The following is a 17,027-nucleotide window of genomic DNA, read 5'->3' on the forward strand; positions in this document are numbered from 1 at the left end:
CCCGGCGTCCCCTGCGTGTACAGCCCTGGCGGCCGTGGGTGGGGCGTGCGGGGCGGTCCTCCTCCTGGGTCTCTTCTCTGACTGTGTCCTTCACTCAGCTGTGCAGACTCTCAATGCACAGGGCTGGCTACACTTGAGGTTTTACTTCTCATCGGAAAAGTGATTCCTGCTTATTGCAGAATACCTGGAAAATGCAGGAATGTATAGAAAGGGGAATAAGTTAGACCTGCAACCGCGTCGCTCAGAGGTGACAGCGTCAGGCATTTTTCTTCCCCTTCCTTTGGCTAAGAGTCATGTTAAAAAGTTCGGCTGGGGATCCCGACACGTGGGATTTCTGAGTCTTCTGTTTTTCTTTTGACTCTGGGTCCGAAAGACTTTCCTGGGTCGTATGACGAGCTCTCTGGCTGGGAATATCGCCTTCTAGTGACAGGAAAATGAAGGAGTCTTTTTTTTTTTTTAACTGAAGGATAACTGCTTTACAGAATTTTGCTGTTTTCTGTCAAACCTCATCACGAATCAGCCATAGGTGTACATATATCCCCTCCCTTTTGAACCCCCCTCCCGTCTCCTGCCTCCTCCTGCCCCTCTAGGTTGATGCAAAGCCCCTGTTTGAGTTTCCTGAGCCACAGAGCAAATTCTGAAGGGGACTTTTTAACAGGCGAGCATGGATCAGGCCTGTTTTCGGATGCTCAGTTGCCCTTGGAGTTGGTTCTCCTCTCTTGACCTTCGGGCTTAGAATGAAAACCGGTCCGTTTTGCTGTCTGTGGCCACTCTTCTCAGACACTGGCTGAGCGAGTCGTGGGGTGCGCAGGTGAGCAGGTCCCCTTGCTCACAGCAACCAGCAGCGTGGCCTTCCAACCAGCCGACAGTCTCCAATGGACACCCCTTTAGGGCACCAGCCGGCTCCCGCGTGTGGAGGGGCCAAGAAAGGAGTATCTTGGGGCAGCATGGTGCTGCCCCCTCAGCCCGTCACACCCACCCAGGCCCTGCAGGTACCCAGGCCCACTCTCCAGGACCGGGCGCTCAGCACCGCCTCCCCTGGCACCAGCCCGCCCTTGAGGTCTTCCCACCTGTGCCCTCGGTGGCCCAGGGGACCCCGCCGTGTCTAACTCTGCGCCCCAAGAGCAGCCTGCTGCCCGGTGCGTCCCCTCCCATTACATGTGCAGGTGCTGAGGGCCCTGTGGGTCGGCCTCTCCAGGCCTGCCATCCCTCCATCCACTCAGTGCAGACTCAGCTGGGCCTTGTGTCAGCGAGTCAGACCCCTGGCAGAGCGCCCCCAGCAGCTCCAGGACCTGCTGGAAGGACCTGTGTGGCTCAAAAGGGGACCACAGCCCTGCCAGGGTCCTGTGGGCCACTCGTGACCACAGGGACCCCTGAGGAGTGTTCTATCTGTGCCCCCATCAAGCGTCCAGCAGTTAAGACAGAGCCGCAGTGGGCTGGGGATGGGGAAGGGAAGTCCGGCCTCACCACTCCCAGAGATAGTGATACTGTGAGCACAGAGAGTCAGGGGACGTGCAGAAGGCTGGCTGCAAGCTGGGGAGCATGGCCACTCCACCCAGGACCTGGCACCCGGGACTCCTAGGGCGCCAGAACAGGGCCGTGCCTGGGCCGGACCTTCTCAGCCCAGGAGCGTGTCCTTGGACACAGCAGGGCAGGCCATGTCCCTGCCGAGGTGCCTTCTCCTCCTGCCTCGAGCTTCCTTCTGCAGCTGGAGACTGGCCCTGCTTACAGAGGTCATGGGCACCCTTCCCCCAGACACACCCTCCCTGCCAGGGAGAAGGGGCTGAAGGTGCCCCGAAGATGTTAGGTCACCAACCTGCTTCTCAGTTGTAAGAAACCAGGAGAAATCCAGGTCAGGCTGCAGCTTAACCTGCCACAGCGGGTCAAGTTTATCCTGCTCAGCCAAGCGTTCCCCTTCTCTGGGGGGCTCCCATCTGGGGGCACTCAGTGACCAAGCTACCCACCCACGGGGCCCTGCCAACTTCAGGCTGCCCTGGGGAGGGTCTCTAGCCCACCAAGTCTGCTTTAAAAGTGGGGCTCTTCCAGCTCATTTGCCACATCTTACTTTATTTTTTTAGCAGCTTGACTGAGATGCCGGTCACATCCCATACAAGTCACCCATTTAAAGTGTGACAATTCAGTGGTTTCTGGAATCTTCACAGAGCTATGCGCCCATTAGCACGGTCCACTTTAGACTCAAAAAGAAACCCTGTACCCTTTAGTCACCAACCCCATTCTCCCCACCCCACGCCCTGCCCTGAAGTCCACTTCCTGTCTATAGACTTCCCTGCTCTGGACACTTGCGATGAATGAAATCATACAGGGTGTGATGAACCTAATATATATTTTAAAACTCTGGTACAGACCAATCAAGCTCCTCTCCCACTGGATCAGGCCCTGGGCACCTGGCCCAGATTAATATCCAATTTATTGATCGCTTTGATTTTTAACTTTGGATAACCTGTATAAAACGTACGCAGTTCACGGACCAGAAGAAAGTGTTAAAGCAACGTTAAATGTAGAGAAAAGAGAGATCTCTCAGATGGATTTCGGTAGATGGTAGAGTGTGGAATGACCCTGGGAGGGGTAGGTGGCAGTCCTGGCTGGTGGCTGGCAGGTCACTCCCTGGTGTCGTGTCTGGTGGCCTGGGGGGAGCCGCATGGAGACCTGGGGCCTCGTCCTAGGTCCTGTGGTTTTGTGTTCTATGCAGATGTGACCGAGGGCTGGTGGGGCTCATGAGTCACCGAGGCCTGGGGAGACTCAGGAGGGTCAGTCCAGAGGATACATCCTTTCAACTTGTCTACTCCCCTGGGCCCCCCAGTCCCGCCCCAGGGAGCTGGCTTGGCCTCTACCATCTCAGCAGAGTAGGGGGGGCAGGGGGCAGGCAGCTGGGGCAAAGACAGATGGGGGGTCTTACAATGCTGGACAAGAAACAGCTGGTGCTTCCTCGTTCTGGGCGCAGCCAGCCTGGTTTGCCTGGAAGTGCCAGACTCCCCGTCCCACCCGCAGGTTTCACTTTGAACCAGGCAGCCCCAGCTGTGGGAAGTTGCTTAAACACACTCTGCCTCAGTTTCCCCATCAGCACAGAGGGCATGGCAGGACGGGTGCTGAGAGAGTTCCGTGACACGCGCCTTGTGAAGTGTGTGGCTTGGTGCTGGCCCAGAGGCGGCCACCAAGCGACTCGAGGTGTGCTGGAGTGCTCCCAACAGCCAGCATTTCTGCCCCTTCAGCCAGGGCACCACCCAGGCTGCGTCCTGATGTGCTCTGCTGATGTTCGAGAGTAACCTGGGCTCTAACACACCCACCGTACCACCTGCCTCTCCCAGAGGACGTGGAGTTTACGGGCTGCCCACAGCTGTCCCCTGGTGCCCATGGTCACCTGAGAGGCCCCCAGTGAAGGTTCTGGGTGGATGAACATGGCCATGGGTCGTGCAGGCTCCTGGAGTCCCGTTCTGTGGCCCAGCTCTGCACTCAGGAGCCACTTTGGGGCACCCACCCTCCAGCACCCGTGCCGGGAGGGTTCTCCCCTGGAGAAGCCCACCTGGCCCTGACCAGATGACCTTCACCCAGGGGTCAGCCTCCAAGCCTCCTCCCCACCTTCCTCCCACTCCTCTAAAATGCCGTGACCCTGCCTTCCCGCCCAGCCCCCACAGGGCTGCGTTCCGCCTGGGCCCTGCTTTTCCTCGGGCCACCGCTCCCTCCCAGGCGCTGACCACGACTCCCTCTCTCCCTTGCAGCCGGACTGCCACCTGCACCTGCACCTGCGCTGGGCAGACAACCCCTACGTGTCGGGTACCGTGCACACCAAGGACAGCGCCCCCGGCCTGGTCATGGGCGCAGGTAGGCCGCTGCCTCCGCGGTCAGAGTGCGGGGCCTGGTCACGGGCGCAGGTAGGACGCTGCCTCCGCGGTCAGAGCGCGGGGCCTCGTCACGGGCGCAGGTAGGCCGCTGCCTCCGAGGTCAGAGCGCGGGACCTGGTCACGGGCGCAGGTAGGACGCTGCCTCCGCAGTCAGAGCGCGGGGCCTGGTCACAGACGCAGGTAGGACGCTGCCTCCGCGGTCAGAGCGCGGGGCCTGGTCACAGACGCAGGTAGGACGCTGCCTCCGCGGTCAGACCGCGGGAGCCTCGCTGCCTGCGCAGAGCTCCAGGCTCAGGGGTGGGACTTGGCGGTCACAGGCCTGGGGCCATGGTGTGTCCACTGGGACAGTGCCATAGCATCCCCAGGAACCCAGGTTTCTTGGCACCTCCCCCCAAGGGATGTCTGCATGGTCCAGAGAGGGCACATAACTGGATGGATGGATGGACAGATGGATGGATGGATGAATGGATGGAGGGATAGATGGATGGAAGCATGAATATAGGTGGTGGATGAATGACTAATGGAAGGATGGATGGACGGATGGATAGATGTATGGAAAGATGGATAGATGGGTGGATGACCAAGGGAAGAACAGATGGATGGATGAATGGAAAGATGGATGGATGGGTGGGTGGCAGGATGGGTCAAAGGATACTTGAATAGTTGAAAGAATAATAGTCCAATGGCCTGATGGAAGGATGGAAAACAAAATGGTGAATGAGTACATGGAAGGATGGATGGGTGAGTGGATGGAAGGATAATCTGTATCATGGTTGATAGTTATCGGTCCCTAAAGAAGTTTCTAGTTGGGAGAGAGAGACACACATACAACTTACACGGGGGAAAAGAGAAACATATGTTGTGACTGTGTCTGTCTACCCCATTAAACTAGAAACTTACTCAGGGGTCACGAAATGTGTGCCGATCAAATAAAACTCTAAAACAAGGTTTATGTGAGTTAGAAGAATCATTGCAAATAAAATCACATGTTTTAAAAGTCCACTGCCAGGCAGCAGCTGGCGTCTGGCTTCCCTTTTACCCTTCAGAGAGGGGACAGCCTCACCAGCTCTCAGCAGCTCAGCCCTGACGCTCTGTCTACAGCTGCCATGGCGGCCGTTTCTCCCCTGCCAGGCCCTGAACTCCTCTCATCACCACCGTGACCCTGAGAGGTCAGCACCCCCACTTCACAGAGGAGGTAATGAACCAGAGGAGAGGGAAGACTTGCTCGCAACTTGCAAGGTGTCCTCCTGAAGCTTGAGACCCACCCCAGGCTCCTCTGGGAAAGGAAGTCCCTCCCCTGGGAGGGCTGCTGTGCCCCTTGAAACTGCAGGGAGCAAGACTCTGGGGCAGGCCCACCAGCTGGCCACTGGTCCTGAGGGCAGAAGGGCCAGGCTGGGGCTGGGCACACCCAGGTGTGGATGGGGCGTGTGGCAGTCAGAGAGACAGTGTCTCTGCCCCGTCACAGAGCAGGGACTGCCAAGGCCCGGGCCAGGGTTTGTGGCTGCCTGAACCCGGGGCTCTATCCCTCTTTCTGCTCCAGCACCAGCTGCAGCCTGGAGAATTTGGACCCCAGGCCCTGGGCTGGATGACGCATCTGACCCTTCAGCAGATGTATCCCAGCCTGGCGGCTGTGTGTGAGAGAGTGAATGAGTGAGTGAGTAAGCTAATGAATGAGTGAATGAGTAAGTGAATGAATGAGTGAGTGAATGAAGGAGTGAGTAAGTTAATGAGTGAATGAGTGTGGTAATGAATGAGTGAATGAGTGAGTGAATGAATGAGTCAATGAATGAATAAGTGAATGAGTGAGTGAAGGAGTGAAGGAATGAATGAGTAATGAATGAATGAGTGAGTAAGTGAATGAGTGAGTGAGTAAGTGAATGAGTGAGTGAATGAGAGAGTGAATGAATGAGTGAGTGAGCCAATGAATGAGTGAATGGCCATGTTGAGGCAACAGGGCCGTCCTTCCAGAGGAGGGAATATGCTTCTCAGAATGACCCGACCAGAGCCCACAAGCAGCAGGTGAGGCCCCTGTGGGCACTGTGCACCTCAGGAGGCAGGAGACCTTGGCGGTCAGGATGGGCATCTCACGTTATCCTGGAGAGGGGTCTTCCAGTGGGGGGCGGCAAGTGATACAACCACAGATGACAGCAAGGAAGAGCTTTCAGCTTCTGGGCCTCCTTCTGCCCATCTGTGCCCCAGGGGTCTTAGTCATTGGCTGCCACTGGGGCGGGATCCACCTGCTTCCATGACGGTCGGGTGTCAATGACAAAAATGCACATCAGCCTCGATTTCAATGCCGCTCATGGGGCACCAGCTCCCACACAGAAAGGGGTCAGGCCACCTGTGTCAGGCACCCTCGGTCTTGTGGACTCAGGTCCCTGGACCCGAAGGCAACAGTGTATTTAAAATGCACATTTGTGATGCCCTGAAACCTCAAAATCTTGACCAAAGGTGCAGAAGGCACAGTTTCAAATGTTCCCAGCACTTGATTTAAAGCTCAGGACAAGCATTCCAGCCCCCAGGAAAGCTGCAAGGATCTGCAGGAGCTTCGCTTCACCGTGTGCGAGTCACAGAAGGGGGAGCGCAGGGGGTGGGTGGCCGCCTCCCTCTTCCCCTCCCTCCCTCCCCTCACTGTCCCCCCCCAGGGGCAGGATGCTGCATTTATACTTCATTCCACGGCTTTTTAACCTCACCATGGCTTTCCCAAGATGGAGATGGAGCCATCCGTACAATGTGGGCCAACCAAGGTGTGAATTCTTTTACATCCTCCATCCAGCCCTGGGTGTCTGCTGGGAACAGAGGACCAGAGAGGGAAGGTGGAGTGAGCTGGGCTCCCTCGGGCCCCGCCGTCACCGCTAAGCAGGGACCAGCTTCCCACTGGTGGCCCCCCATGGGCTGGGCAACGTGGCAGGAGCAGTGGGTCCAAATGAGGGCCCCGTCTGGGCTGAGCCACCCGAGGCAGCGGGGGGTGATGGCTGTCTGTTTCCAGGGAGCCTCTGCGCGGATCTCCCATCACTCACCCCTCACCCTGGGACAGGCAGAGGCTGCCACACGCCTCTCTTCTGCCGCTTCCAGCTGCTAGGCTCTGGGCGTGACTAGTGCCTCCGAACCTCAGCGCCCTCATCTGCAGAAAGAGAGAACGACCTCTCTGGCGTTCGGCGGATGCCAGGCGTGTTTCCGCAGCTCTCCCTATCACTGAGACAGCACCTGGGCACCACCGCCCTTGAGCTGGGCTCCATGCCAGGTGCCTTCTGCTGGGAGCCTGTCCTCCAGGACTGTGGATGAGAGGCTAGACCCACAGCGGTGACTCCAGTGAGGTCGGGAAAGGAGAATTTAAGAAGCAAAGATGGGAACACTGGCTTCTAACTGCCAGGGTCGAGAAGCAGCCTCAGAAGGTGAACCCAGAAATAAGCGCAGCAGGCCAGGGTGCCAGCTGGAACGTTCTCCCCCCAGCTGGGCCGCGTCAAGGAGACGAGCTTCTAAGGAGGCAGCACAACACAGATGCGTGGTCTGGACTGAGGGCACTGGTCCGGTTCGGACTCGGCCCTTCCTGAGCTCTTTCTGTAGGGTGGGCGCTGTGCCTCCCAGAGCCACCCTGCCAGGTCCTGGGCCCCCCACACAGCACACGCTGCTTCCAGCTCCGTGTCCGGGGGTGAATCCTCAGGGCCACGCAGAGCAAAGGCACAGACACCTCCTGGACACAGTGCCTGGGGAGTCCTGTGGCCGGGAAAACCCTGAGGGGCCGTGACGGGGAGCTCAGAGCACCCCCGTCCTCTCTGTGCTGGGAAGAGCCCCCGGGGCCCCCAGTAGGAGCCCTGTCTCCTGGTCCAGGTCGCCTTCCTCCTCGGCCAAGAGGGCACTGGGTGGATCTTTGTTGCTCTTCTGCTCTGTTCAGGCCCTGAGGTCTTGGCCACACTGCAAGCTGCGGGCCAAGGTCAGAAAGGAAACGTGCATTCATGGAGTACTTACTGTGTACCAGGCCCTGAGAGCATGGATGCAGGGCAGAGAGGCCGGGCTGTAGGGGGAGGAGGCCCAAGGAGAGCCCAGAGCAGCCAGGAGGGGACACAGCACTGGGGACATCGCCTGGGCCTCAGTTTCCCCTCCCTAATGTGAGGGCCCCGGCCTCTGAGCTCCTGAAGAGCCCTCCGCTCTGACAGCCTGTGGACGTGTCCTCTGACTGTCCCCTGATGTCCTGCCCCCCGCCCCAGTGCCTGTTGGGTGACTGGCAGCCTGACAGCCTTGGTAGACGAAGCAAGGAAAACAGATCACGTCACTTAAAAGACAGACATCACTCCCCCCGAAACCACGGACGGCAAACTCGCCTGTGAGGCTGTGCTGACCCCGCAGCCTTTGCTGCATGGCTTCGGTGTTGGAAGCACGGGTCCCGGCGTCTCTGTTGGTGTCTGGAAGGATGAGGGATGGAGATAAAGGGCGGCCCTTCCGTCCGCTGTCCACCCCCAACCTCCAGCTGTTGCCTTCATTCCGTCACCCCCCTGACTGCGCTCAGCAGCTTTTCCTGAGAGCCTTGCGGTGGCTGGGCGGGTAGAAGGGAATCCAGCTCGGCACCTGCCCCTCTGCCCCAGCTCCCCTGACCAACCTCCCCTCCCACCTCGCTGCCATCGCCAAGACCCGGCCCACTGCCTGGCACACCTGCCCCTGTTGCTTGGCCAGTGGCATTCGTCTTTCAAGGCAAGGGGCAGAGGTCGCTTCCTGCAGGAATCGCTCCTGAATTCCCCTCCTTCGTGGGTCCATTAGCTTTCCCTTCTCTGCTTTCATGGTTCCCCGGGATCCCAGGCATCCTCGACCCTGCCCCGGTTGCAGGGCATCCTTCTTCCCTGGCTAGGAGGAGAGGTCCCTGGGAGCCAGGGCCATGGTTGCTCAGCTGGCACCCCCTGCAGCTTAGCACAAAGCTGGGGAGAGAGCAGGCACTCAACAGATGCTGATGGATAAGTGTAGGGGGAGGGGGAGGGGTGGAATTGATGAAGAAGAGACGAGGGGATGGATGGATGATAAATTAATGAAGGGTATATGGATAATAAATTGATGAAGGATGGATGGATGGATAGATAATAAATTAATGAAGGGTGGATGGATAATAAATTGATGAAGGATGGATGGATGGATGATTTAGATGTTGGTTGGACCTCAAAAAAATAGGCAGGCACACAAGCCCTCAGCTGCTCTGCTTGAACTGGCTTTGCCTCGTCTCTCTGAGAATGGTCCCTCTCCCTTGGGACTTTCCAGTGACATCTACACTTGGCTCTGGAGGAGGCGCTCCTGAGGGCACCATGTGGATAAGGCTGCTCAGGTTGCCGGGTCAGGGGCCTCTGGGGCTCCAGGAAGAGTCCGGAAGGGCTGCCGTGTCCTCAAAGCAGGTCCCTTCATCCTGGAAGGAAGCTCAGGTCCCTGGCTCCCCGACCATCACCACGTGGTCAGAGCAGAAGCCTGTGAAATCTGACATGTCAGAAAATTCTGCTGTCCGAGCCCCTTCCCAGGAGGCTGACTGGGGTCACCCAGCCCAGCTCCAAGGCCGCCGTGACTGTCCTGGAGCAGTGTCCTCCAGGTGACCTAAGTTCTTCCTGTCAGAGTCCACTCGGCCAAGCCTCCTGGTCTTCAAACTGGAGTCACCTTGGATACTAAGCGGGGGTTCTTTGCCCCCACTCAGCAGCACCCCTGGATTAAGTCCAAGCCCCACAGAGTGGCTCCCTCAAGGCTGGTGACCCACCTGCCAGCCTGGTATAGGGTCAGGTGAACCAGAACCCAGGAGGAGCCTGTTGGCTGCCCAGCTGACTTGGCGCCCACTTCCCCATCCTCCAAATGGCCCCTTGATGGACACTTAATGAGCACCTACTATATGCTTACCCAGCCTCACATTTGGACGGCCCCACACTGCCTGGACCTGCCTCTGGCCTCCCCTTACCCATCCCCCAGGGGCTACCTCCAAACGTAGACCCAGCCATGTCCTGCCCCAGTTTAAAGCCCATCACGGGCTGCTGGGTCCACACACCGCTCACCTGGCCCGCATGGCCCCCAGCCACGCTTCTTGTTCCTGAACCCCGCTCCTCACCCGTGGGTCTTCTGAGGCCCCCACGCTCTGCCTGCACCTGGGCTCTGCCACAGCTGCCTGAGGCCGGCTTTCTCTGGGCAAAATTAACCCTTTACCGCACAGACTAGGACCCGCAGTGGTGACGGCAGGCCTGTCAGCACCCAGGAGGGCGGAAGGCGCGTCTGCTGGTGGTTTTGGTGGTGTAGACCCAGGGCCCATCCACCACCAGCCCTGGTTTGGGGCCCCAGCTGTGCTCAGACCTTGGTCAGTGGGAGAGTGGCCGGTCCTAAGAGCAGCTCCATCTCTTCTCTTCCGGACCAGGTAACCTGGGCTCCCAGCTGGTGGAATATAAAGAGGAAATGTACATCACGTCGGACTGCGGCCACACCTGGCGGCAGGTGAGGTGGCAGGGAGGGGCTCACCGCACCGGGGCCCCCAGAGACGTGTCTGTTCTCAGCCCCTCGCTCCCGAAGGAGCTCTGAGACACGCTGCTGTTTCTGCCCCGGCCTGAGCTGCTGGACACCACTCCCTTTAGGAGTTACATCACCATCGGGGAAAAGAGGGCCCAGGCCCGACTGGCCCCCACCTCCTGCTGCTCTTGCAGCAGCCACTCCTGGAGGATTCGTGGTCTGACACATCTCCCCACGGTCAGGCTACCCTGAACGTCAACCCAAACGGAATAACCACCAGGGATGGGGTGGAGGCGCTGTCCCGGCAGGAAGGCACACGGAGACTCCCCGAGAGCAGGACGTGGGGGCCGCAGACCAGGCCTAGGGTCCTGCAGGGGCAGCTGCTGGGTGGATGGCAAAGACTTGGGAGAGAAAGGAGAAATGGGGGAGGAGCAGGTTTGGGGGGGTCGCGGTGAGTGTGGTTCAGGGTCTCTCGGGCACATCCATGGGGTGGTGATCTGATGTTCAGTGTGCCTGAGAAAAGAAAAACAGGAAAATGACAAGAATCAGGAGACAGCAGTTATGCAGGAAACGGCCCCCTGAGCTGGGGGGGTCACACTGCGAGGGCCCATCAGCACTACCCCAGCACGCGACTCAGAGTCTCAGACTAGAGGGGTGGGGGCTGCTGTCCGAAGGGCGTCCCACGGAGCAGGGTGGCTGATGGTCTGACACCGGGGCGTCCAGCCAAACCCAAGCACTCGCCCCAGGAGAGGCTCGGACCCCCTGCACTTGCTGTTTCTTTCTTTCCAGAAAAAAAAAAAAAAAGCCTCACGTGGTCTGCTGACTTCATGGAGTGGCAATTTCTACCTTAAGCGCTTAAGAAAATGCACTAAATTTTCGTCTGTGTCTCCCCTTCCTGAGGATGGAAGCAGCTCTATTTTCAAGTCAATTTTTGCACCTCTGAGCCCCCCACTTAACAGACTCCTCCCAGCTACTGCTCTGGACAAAGACGTGAATCCTCAGAGTGCAGAGCTCACCTGCACCCTGGTTTAAAGTCCTGGCACTTTTTTTTAATAATATGCAAGAAACCAGGAATTTTGAAAAGGGCAAAAGAGATTTATTGTGTTATAATATTTCTGTTTCACTAAAACTAGTGAGATATGTCTAAAACTCTCTTAAAGGTCACTGCCTGTCCATTTATTACAGAAACCACCCCCACCCTGGCCCCAGCTTATTAGATTTAATAGACCTGATGAAACAGAGAGATGTATTTTGTAGAAACTGACCATAGGTATTTTCACAGTGGCCACTGTTGGCAAGCTGTTTGCTTAGGCTTCAAACTTGGGAACTTGTCAGAATTAAGTGGGAGAACGTCAGTTCAGGGCTAGGCCGTGGTGATGGGAGGAGGGTACGGGGTGGGGGGCACAGGAGGGTGCAGGAGTGCCCAGGTGACAGAGTAGGGGGCGCCCATGTGTCAGAGACAGGGAGTTTACTGGGGTGGGGGGCAAGCAGGAGGCAGAGGTCAGGGTGGGACAAAGGCAGGAAGACCTGGAGAGCTCAGGCTGGCTTGTCAAGGATGCCATGAGACGTCTCTACCACAGAACTCTGGGGATGTGAATTACATATAACAGCGTATACACTGTTAAAGGGGCATATTTTAAAAACAGGACTTCCCTGGAATGATCCCAGAATAGCCAGAGAACATTTAAGGAGCACCCTCTAGAGCGCAGGGTGTCAGGGAAGTGGGAAAGACGGGGCATGGGGTTGGGGGACCGCTGACTGTTCAAGGTGCAGAAGACCAGAGCAACGGATGTGCAGACCCTCGGGTTCCCTGTGGGCGTTGTTTTGTAGTTCAGTTGCTAAGTCGTGTCTGATGCTTTGAGACCCCCGTGGATTGCAGCACCCCAGGCTTCCCTGTCCCTCACCATCTCCCAGAATTTGCTCAAACTCGTCCATCGAGTTGGTGATGCCATCCAACCATCTCATCCTCTGTCATCCCCTTCTCCTCCTGCCTTCAATCTTTCCCAGCATGAGGGTCTTTTCCAATGAGTCTGCTCTTCACATCAGGGCCAAAGTGAGTCTTCTCCAACACCACAGTTCAAAAGCATTAATTCTTCGGCGCTCAGCTTTCTTTATAGTCCAACTCTCACATCCATACATGACTACTGGAAAAACCATGGCTTTGACTAGATGGACCTTTGTGGGCATAGTGATGTTTCTTTTAATATGCTGTCTAGGTTGGGCATAGCTTTCTTTCCAAGGAACAAGTGTCTTTTAATTTCATGGCTGCATGGGGTTGGAGTCGCCTGATTTCCAAGTCCCTGCTAATGAGGGTGGAATTGCCTGTGGGGCTCCCATGGGGAGACTGGGAGGCACCCGTCTCCCCAGTGGGTAGACAGGGCAAATGCCCCCTGCTTGTCCTTGTGGGAGGCAGGTGTGAAGATGGGGAGTCTGACCACATGTGAGGGTTGTGAGCACATTTGAGGCTATGCCCCCCTGGCCACCAGAGGTGTTTCCTCCTGTGAGAGCCCTATCCAGGTCTCTCGACATTTTGTCCCCTAAGGACTTGGTGGGGATTCATTCACTCACTCACTCACTCATTCATGTATCCAACACAAACTTCCTGAGCCCTGGCACCTCCAGCTGTGAGCTGAGCCAGTACTGGGCCACAGAGAGGACTCAGAGGCAGACTGGGCCTTTGAGGAGCTCCCTGGCTGGAGAAAACAATGACAAGTTCATGCAGTAAGTCCTGGCACAGGGGGCCCAGAGACTCCCCACACCCACCCAGCGTGGCATCTGGGAGGGCTTCCTGAAGGAGGTGGCACATGAACTGAATCATGATAAATAGAGGTTTGCTTTTACGAGTGGATGCTTATCCTAAATGCTTTCCTAAATTCTGCAGTTTCTTTCTCATCCTCACGCTGCTGGCCTTTGTGCTGCCTGAGTTTTCCTGGAGGCAGAACCACTCACAGTGTTTATTTGCATTTTGCTCTCTGGTCAGTGGCCTAGAAATTGCCATCAGCTTGCATTGGTGCCATTCATCCCACACGTACTGAGTCTGGGTGGTTGGGGGAGGGAGGGGATGGCCTGGGGACAGCAGGAGCCCTCTGACCAGCCCTGCCTCAGGGAGCTGGACTCTGCTGCAGCCCCCCAGCCAGCGTGTGGGCAGTTCTGTCCCTGGGAGAGCAATCCCCGACCCTGAAAGCCCTCCAAGCCCTCCCCGGGTCCTGCCCTCAGAGCCCCACCCACGGTCTGCTGCAGGTGTTCGAGGAGGAGCACCACATCCTCTACCTGGACCACGGCGGCGTGATCGTGGCCATCAAGGACACCTCCATCCCCCTGAAGATCCTCAAGTAAGTCCCTGGGTGCCCAGCGCTGAGTGCGGCGGGGGCCCGTCCTCTCCACCTGGGAACACCTCGGAGCATTCCCCGGGATGGCCCCCGTGCAGGACCCCAGGACGAAGGCACCAGACCCTGCCAAGGGGGTTAGTGCCAGGCTCTGCACAGTGTCCACCCCCCACCCCCCACCACCACCCCCACCACCAGCCACACCCCACTCCCCAGCACCCACCACCACCCCGCCCCCTCACCACCCCCCACCCCCACCCCCACCCATGCTGCTGATAGCTGCTCACTGCCAGGCCTGGGGAGACAAGGGGTGGGGAATGACAACCCAGCGTGGTCGGGTGGGCCAGAGGGAGGCCTGGGGCTGTGAGGATGCCCCTACCCGCCCCTCCTCCTGGGAGAGCAGGGAAGGCTTCCCAGAGGAGGTGACTTTTCAGGATGGACCTGAATTAGATAGGTGGAGGCCAGACAGGGAAGCCAGCTGCATGTGCCCAGGCCAGAGTAGGTTTGGCATCAGCTTCAGACGTGTGAAGGGCTGTTGTGGGGACGTGAGGGCAGGCGTGAACTATGGACTTGGGAGGCAGAGCTCGGCGAGCTGTCAGGAAACCAGTATCACTTTAGTCTGAAAAAGATCTTTCTGCACAGCAAACTGGCAGCACTGATACGCCACACTGGGGGGGCATAAGTTCCCACACGTGACCCTGCAGACCCTGGGCTGGGCTTGGGCACTGGGGAGGGCTGACCTGGATGTTTCCAAGACCTGGATAACGGCAATCCAGGGGATCTCAGGCCACACCCCCAGGGCTCCTTGACTGTAGTGTCCCTGAGCAGACGTGGGTGCCACCTGGTGCTGGCAGGTGGCTGCCGTGACCTACGAGAGTGTGAAGGCAGGGCCCAGCCGCGCTGGGGACACTGCACTGGCCCTGGGGTTGGTCACTGCCCCTGCCAGTTCGCCCAGCCGCCTCAGCTCGACAGCTCTGGTCTCTGGGTGTGGGCAGGGCTGGGCCCGACATGGCAGCTGGCCCAGCACGCAGACTGTGTCCCCAGCTGCCCCTTCTCTTGGCAGGTTCAGCGTGGACGAGGGCCTCACCTGGAGCACGCACAACTTCACCAGCACCTCCGTGTTTGTGGATGGGCTGCTGAGTGAGCCAGGGGACGAGACGCTGGTCATGACGTGAGTGCCCACGGGAGGTGGGCAGGCAGGTCAGAGCCGAACCCCGGGCGGGCCGTGGCGGAGGCCCCTCAGGCCCTGCTGCGCTAGGCGGGTTCACCCCGCCTCCCTCCCCATCCTCCCCACTCACCCCCATTGTCACACCCGCCTCCTTGTCTCTTACCATCCTCTGCGTCCTCTCACCCTCTGCCACTGGGAGGTGGCCACTCTTCCCTAACCAAGGACATCTGTCATCTGCCCAGGATCACCAGGCTGGCGAGGGGTGGGACTAAGAGGCAAGGGTCAGCCCTGGATCACTGCCCACTTGGCCCTTTGAGATTGTGATTCTGTCGATGGTGATGGTGATGGTGGTAACGATGGTGAAGGGGATGGATCAGGAAGATCCGCTGCAGGAGGGACAGGCTACCCACGCCAGTACTCTTGGGCTTCCCTGGTGGCTCAGCTGGTAAAAATCCACCTGCAATGCGGGCAACCTGGGTTCTATCCCTGGGTTGGGAAGATCCCCAGGAGAAGGGAAAGGCTACCCACTCCAGTATTCTGGCCTGGAGAATTCCATGGACTGTATAGTCCACGGGGTCACAAAGAGTTGGACACGACTAGAGTGATTTTCACTTTCCAACTTTCAGAAGGTGGTTCCGATGGTAAAGAATCTGCCTGTGATGTGGGAGACCCCAGTCCGATCCCTGGGTCAGGAAGAGCCCCTGGAGAAGGGAATGAGTACCTACTCTCAGACACGACTGAGCGATTAACACTTTCATTTTCACACACACATTAAAGGCACTGACTTCCTAAAACTCAGAGTTAGCCAGATGCCAGCTATTTCTCAAAGTATCAGCTGAACGTTTAGGCTTCATAAAAGGCAGGACTTCAGAGACATGGAGGGGATTAGTTAGATCAAGTGAACCAGCCTCTTTTCAGAGGCTTCCCTGGTGGGGCCTGGGCAGCCCACACAGGAGTTCGCGCGGTGGTCACACTCGGGCCAGTGAGTGTTTCCCGGGCTGGGCGTCAGAGTCCCAAAGTCACCAGCTGGGAGACTGATCCTGCTCCCCAGGAGGTGGGCCACAGCCGTGCCATCCTGAGGGGTCCCTGGCCTCAGTCTCCTTGTCAGTAAGGTGGGAATACTAACAGCACGCCCCCTGGGGTGGTGAGGAGGAGTGGATGGGGGGGCAGGTGTCTGGCAGGGGCAGAGGATGTGCCGGCAGTCACCGCTGCAGTCACCTCCATCATAACACGGCTTCCAGAAGAGTGGGAGACAGGCTCAGGCTGTGGAGGGCCTGGAGTGGGTGAGTGAGTGAAAGTCGCTCAGTCCTGTCCGACTCTTTGCGACCCCACGGACTGTACAGTCCATGGAATTCTCCAGGCTGGAGTACTGGAGTGAAGATGTCCCTTAAGGACGTCCCTTCAGTGAGCTAAGACCCTCATGCCCCATTTAAGTAACAACCCAGCTGGCTCTGCTTGGGAGAAGGGGTCACCGTGGCAGACAGTCCCCATGTGGTGAGACTCCCAGGGAGGGGACTGTCCCCGCCAGGATGGGAGTCAGGACAGCGGACCAGCGGGACACCTTCACGACCACCGTCACCACCCCCATCTGGGCCGCCCACGACCTCTCTGTCGGGAGCCCCTCTGAGAGCAGCTGGACCAGGCGGAGGAGAAGCGGGCCGTTTGGTCCACGCTGGGCCACATCCAGCAGCAGCAGGAGAGGCCCAGGCTGGGGTGACGGGGGAGCTCACGCCGCGGGCAGCAGAAAAGCAGGATGGGTTATGGCAGCTGAACACGACGGGGTGAGAGGCTCAGGCTGGAAGGAGGACCACAGGGTGTCTCCAGACACCAGGGCTGCCCGTGGGCAGGCAGGAAGGAAGGCAGGAAGGTGGAGAGCGATCGGGCCTCTCAGAGCCCCGGACGGGGAGGTGAACCACAGAGCGGGGAGCCAGGCCAAGGCAGAGGGAGGCTGCAAGAACCAGAAGAGGCCCCTGTAGAGGCTCGGGGTCTCGTCTGTGAAGTAAAGATCACAGTATCTGCTCCTGGGGACTGTTCGGGGCAATGGAGGTAACGTGTGTGCGTGTGAGAACCTCTGAGCATGTGTGTCGGGGGGGTATGTGTAAGAGTGAGGGTGGGTGTGCATGTGTGTTTATAAACCTTCTACAATCAAGCATCCTACACAAACCATCGCCAATCCACCATGGGTCCCAAAAGGCCAGTGTCATTGTCCCCATTTTA

At 58.1% G+C, this 17,027-nt stretch overlaps 1 protein-coding gene across 1 annotated transcript in view; it reads left to right on the forward strand.

The window, feature by feature from the left end:
• The window catches only part of SORCS2 (sortilin related VPS10 domain containing receptor 2), a 497,945-nt gene that overhangs the window by 450,261 nt on the left and 30,657 nt on the right, over positions 1-17,027 (forward strand). Inside the window, 4 exon segments of the mRNA XM_070791869.1 lie at positions 3,738-3,840; positions 10,228-10,304; positions 13,557-13,648; positions 14,706-14,813. Coding sequence (XP_070647970.1) covers positions 3,738-3,840; positions 10,228-10,304; positions 13,557-13,648; positions 14,706-14,813 — 380 coding nt within the window.

The sequence above is a fragment of the Bos indicus genome, chromosome 6 (assembly GCF_029378745.1).
Source record: "Bos indicus isolate NIAB-ARS_2022 breed Sahiwal x Tharparkar chromosome 6, NIAB-ARS_B.indTharparkar_mat_pri_1.0, whole genome shotgun sequence".
In the NCBI taxonomy this organism is placed as follows: domain Eukaryota; kingdom Metazoa; phylum Chordata; class Mammalia; order Artiodactyla; family Bovidae; genus Bos; species Bos indicus.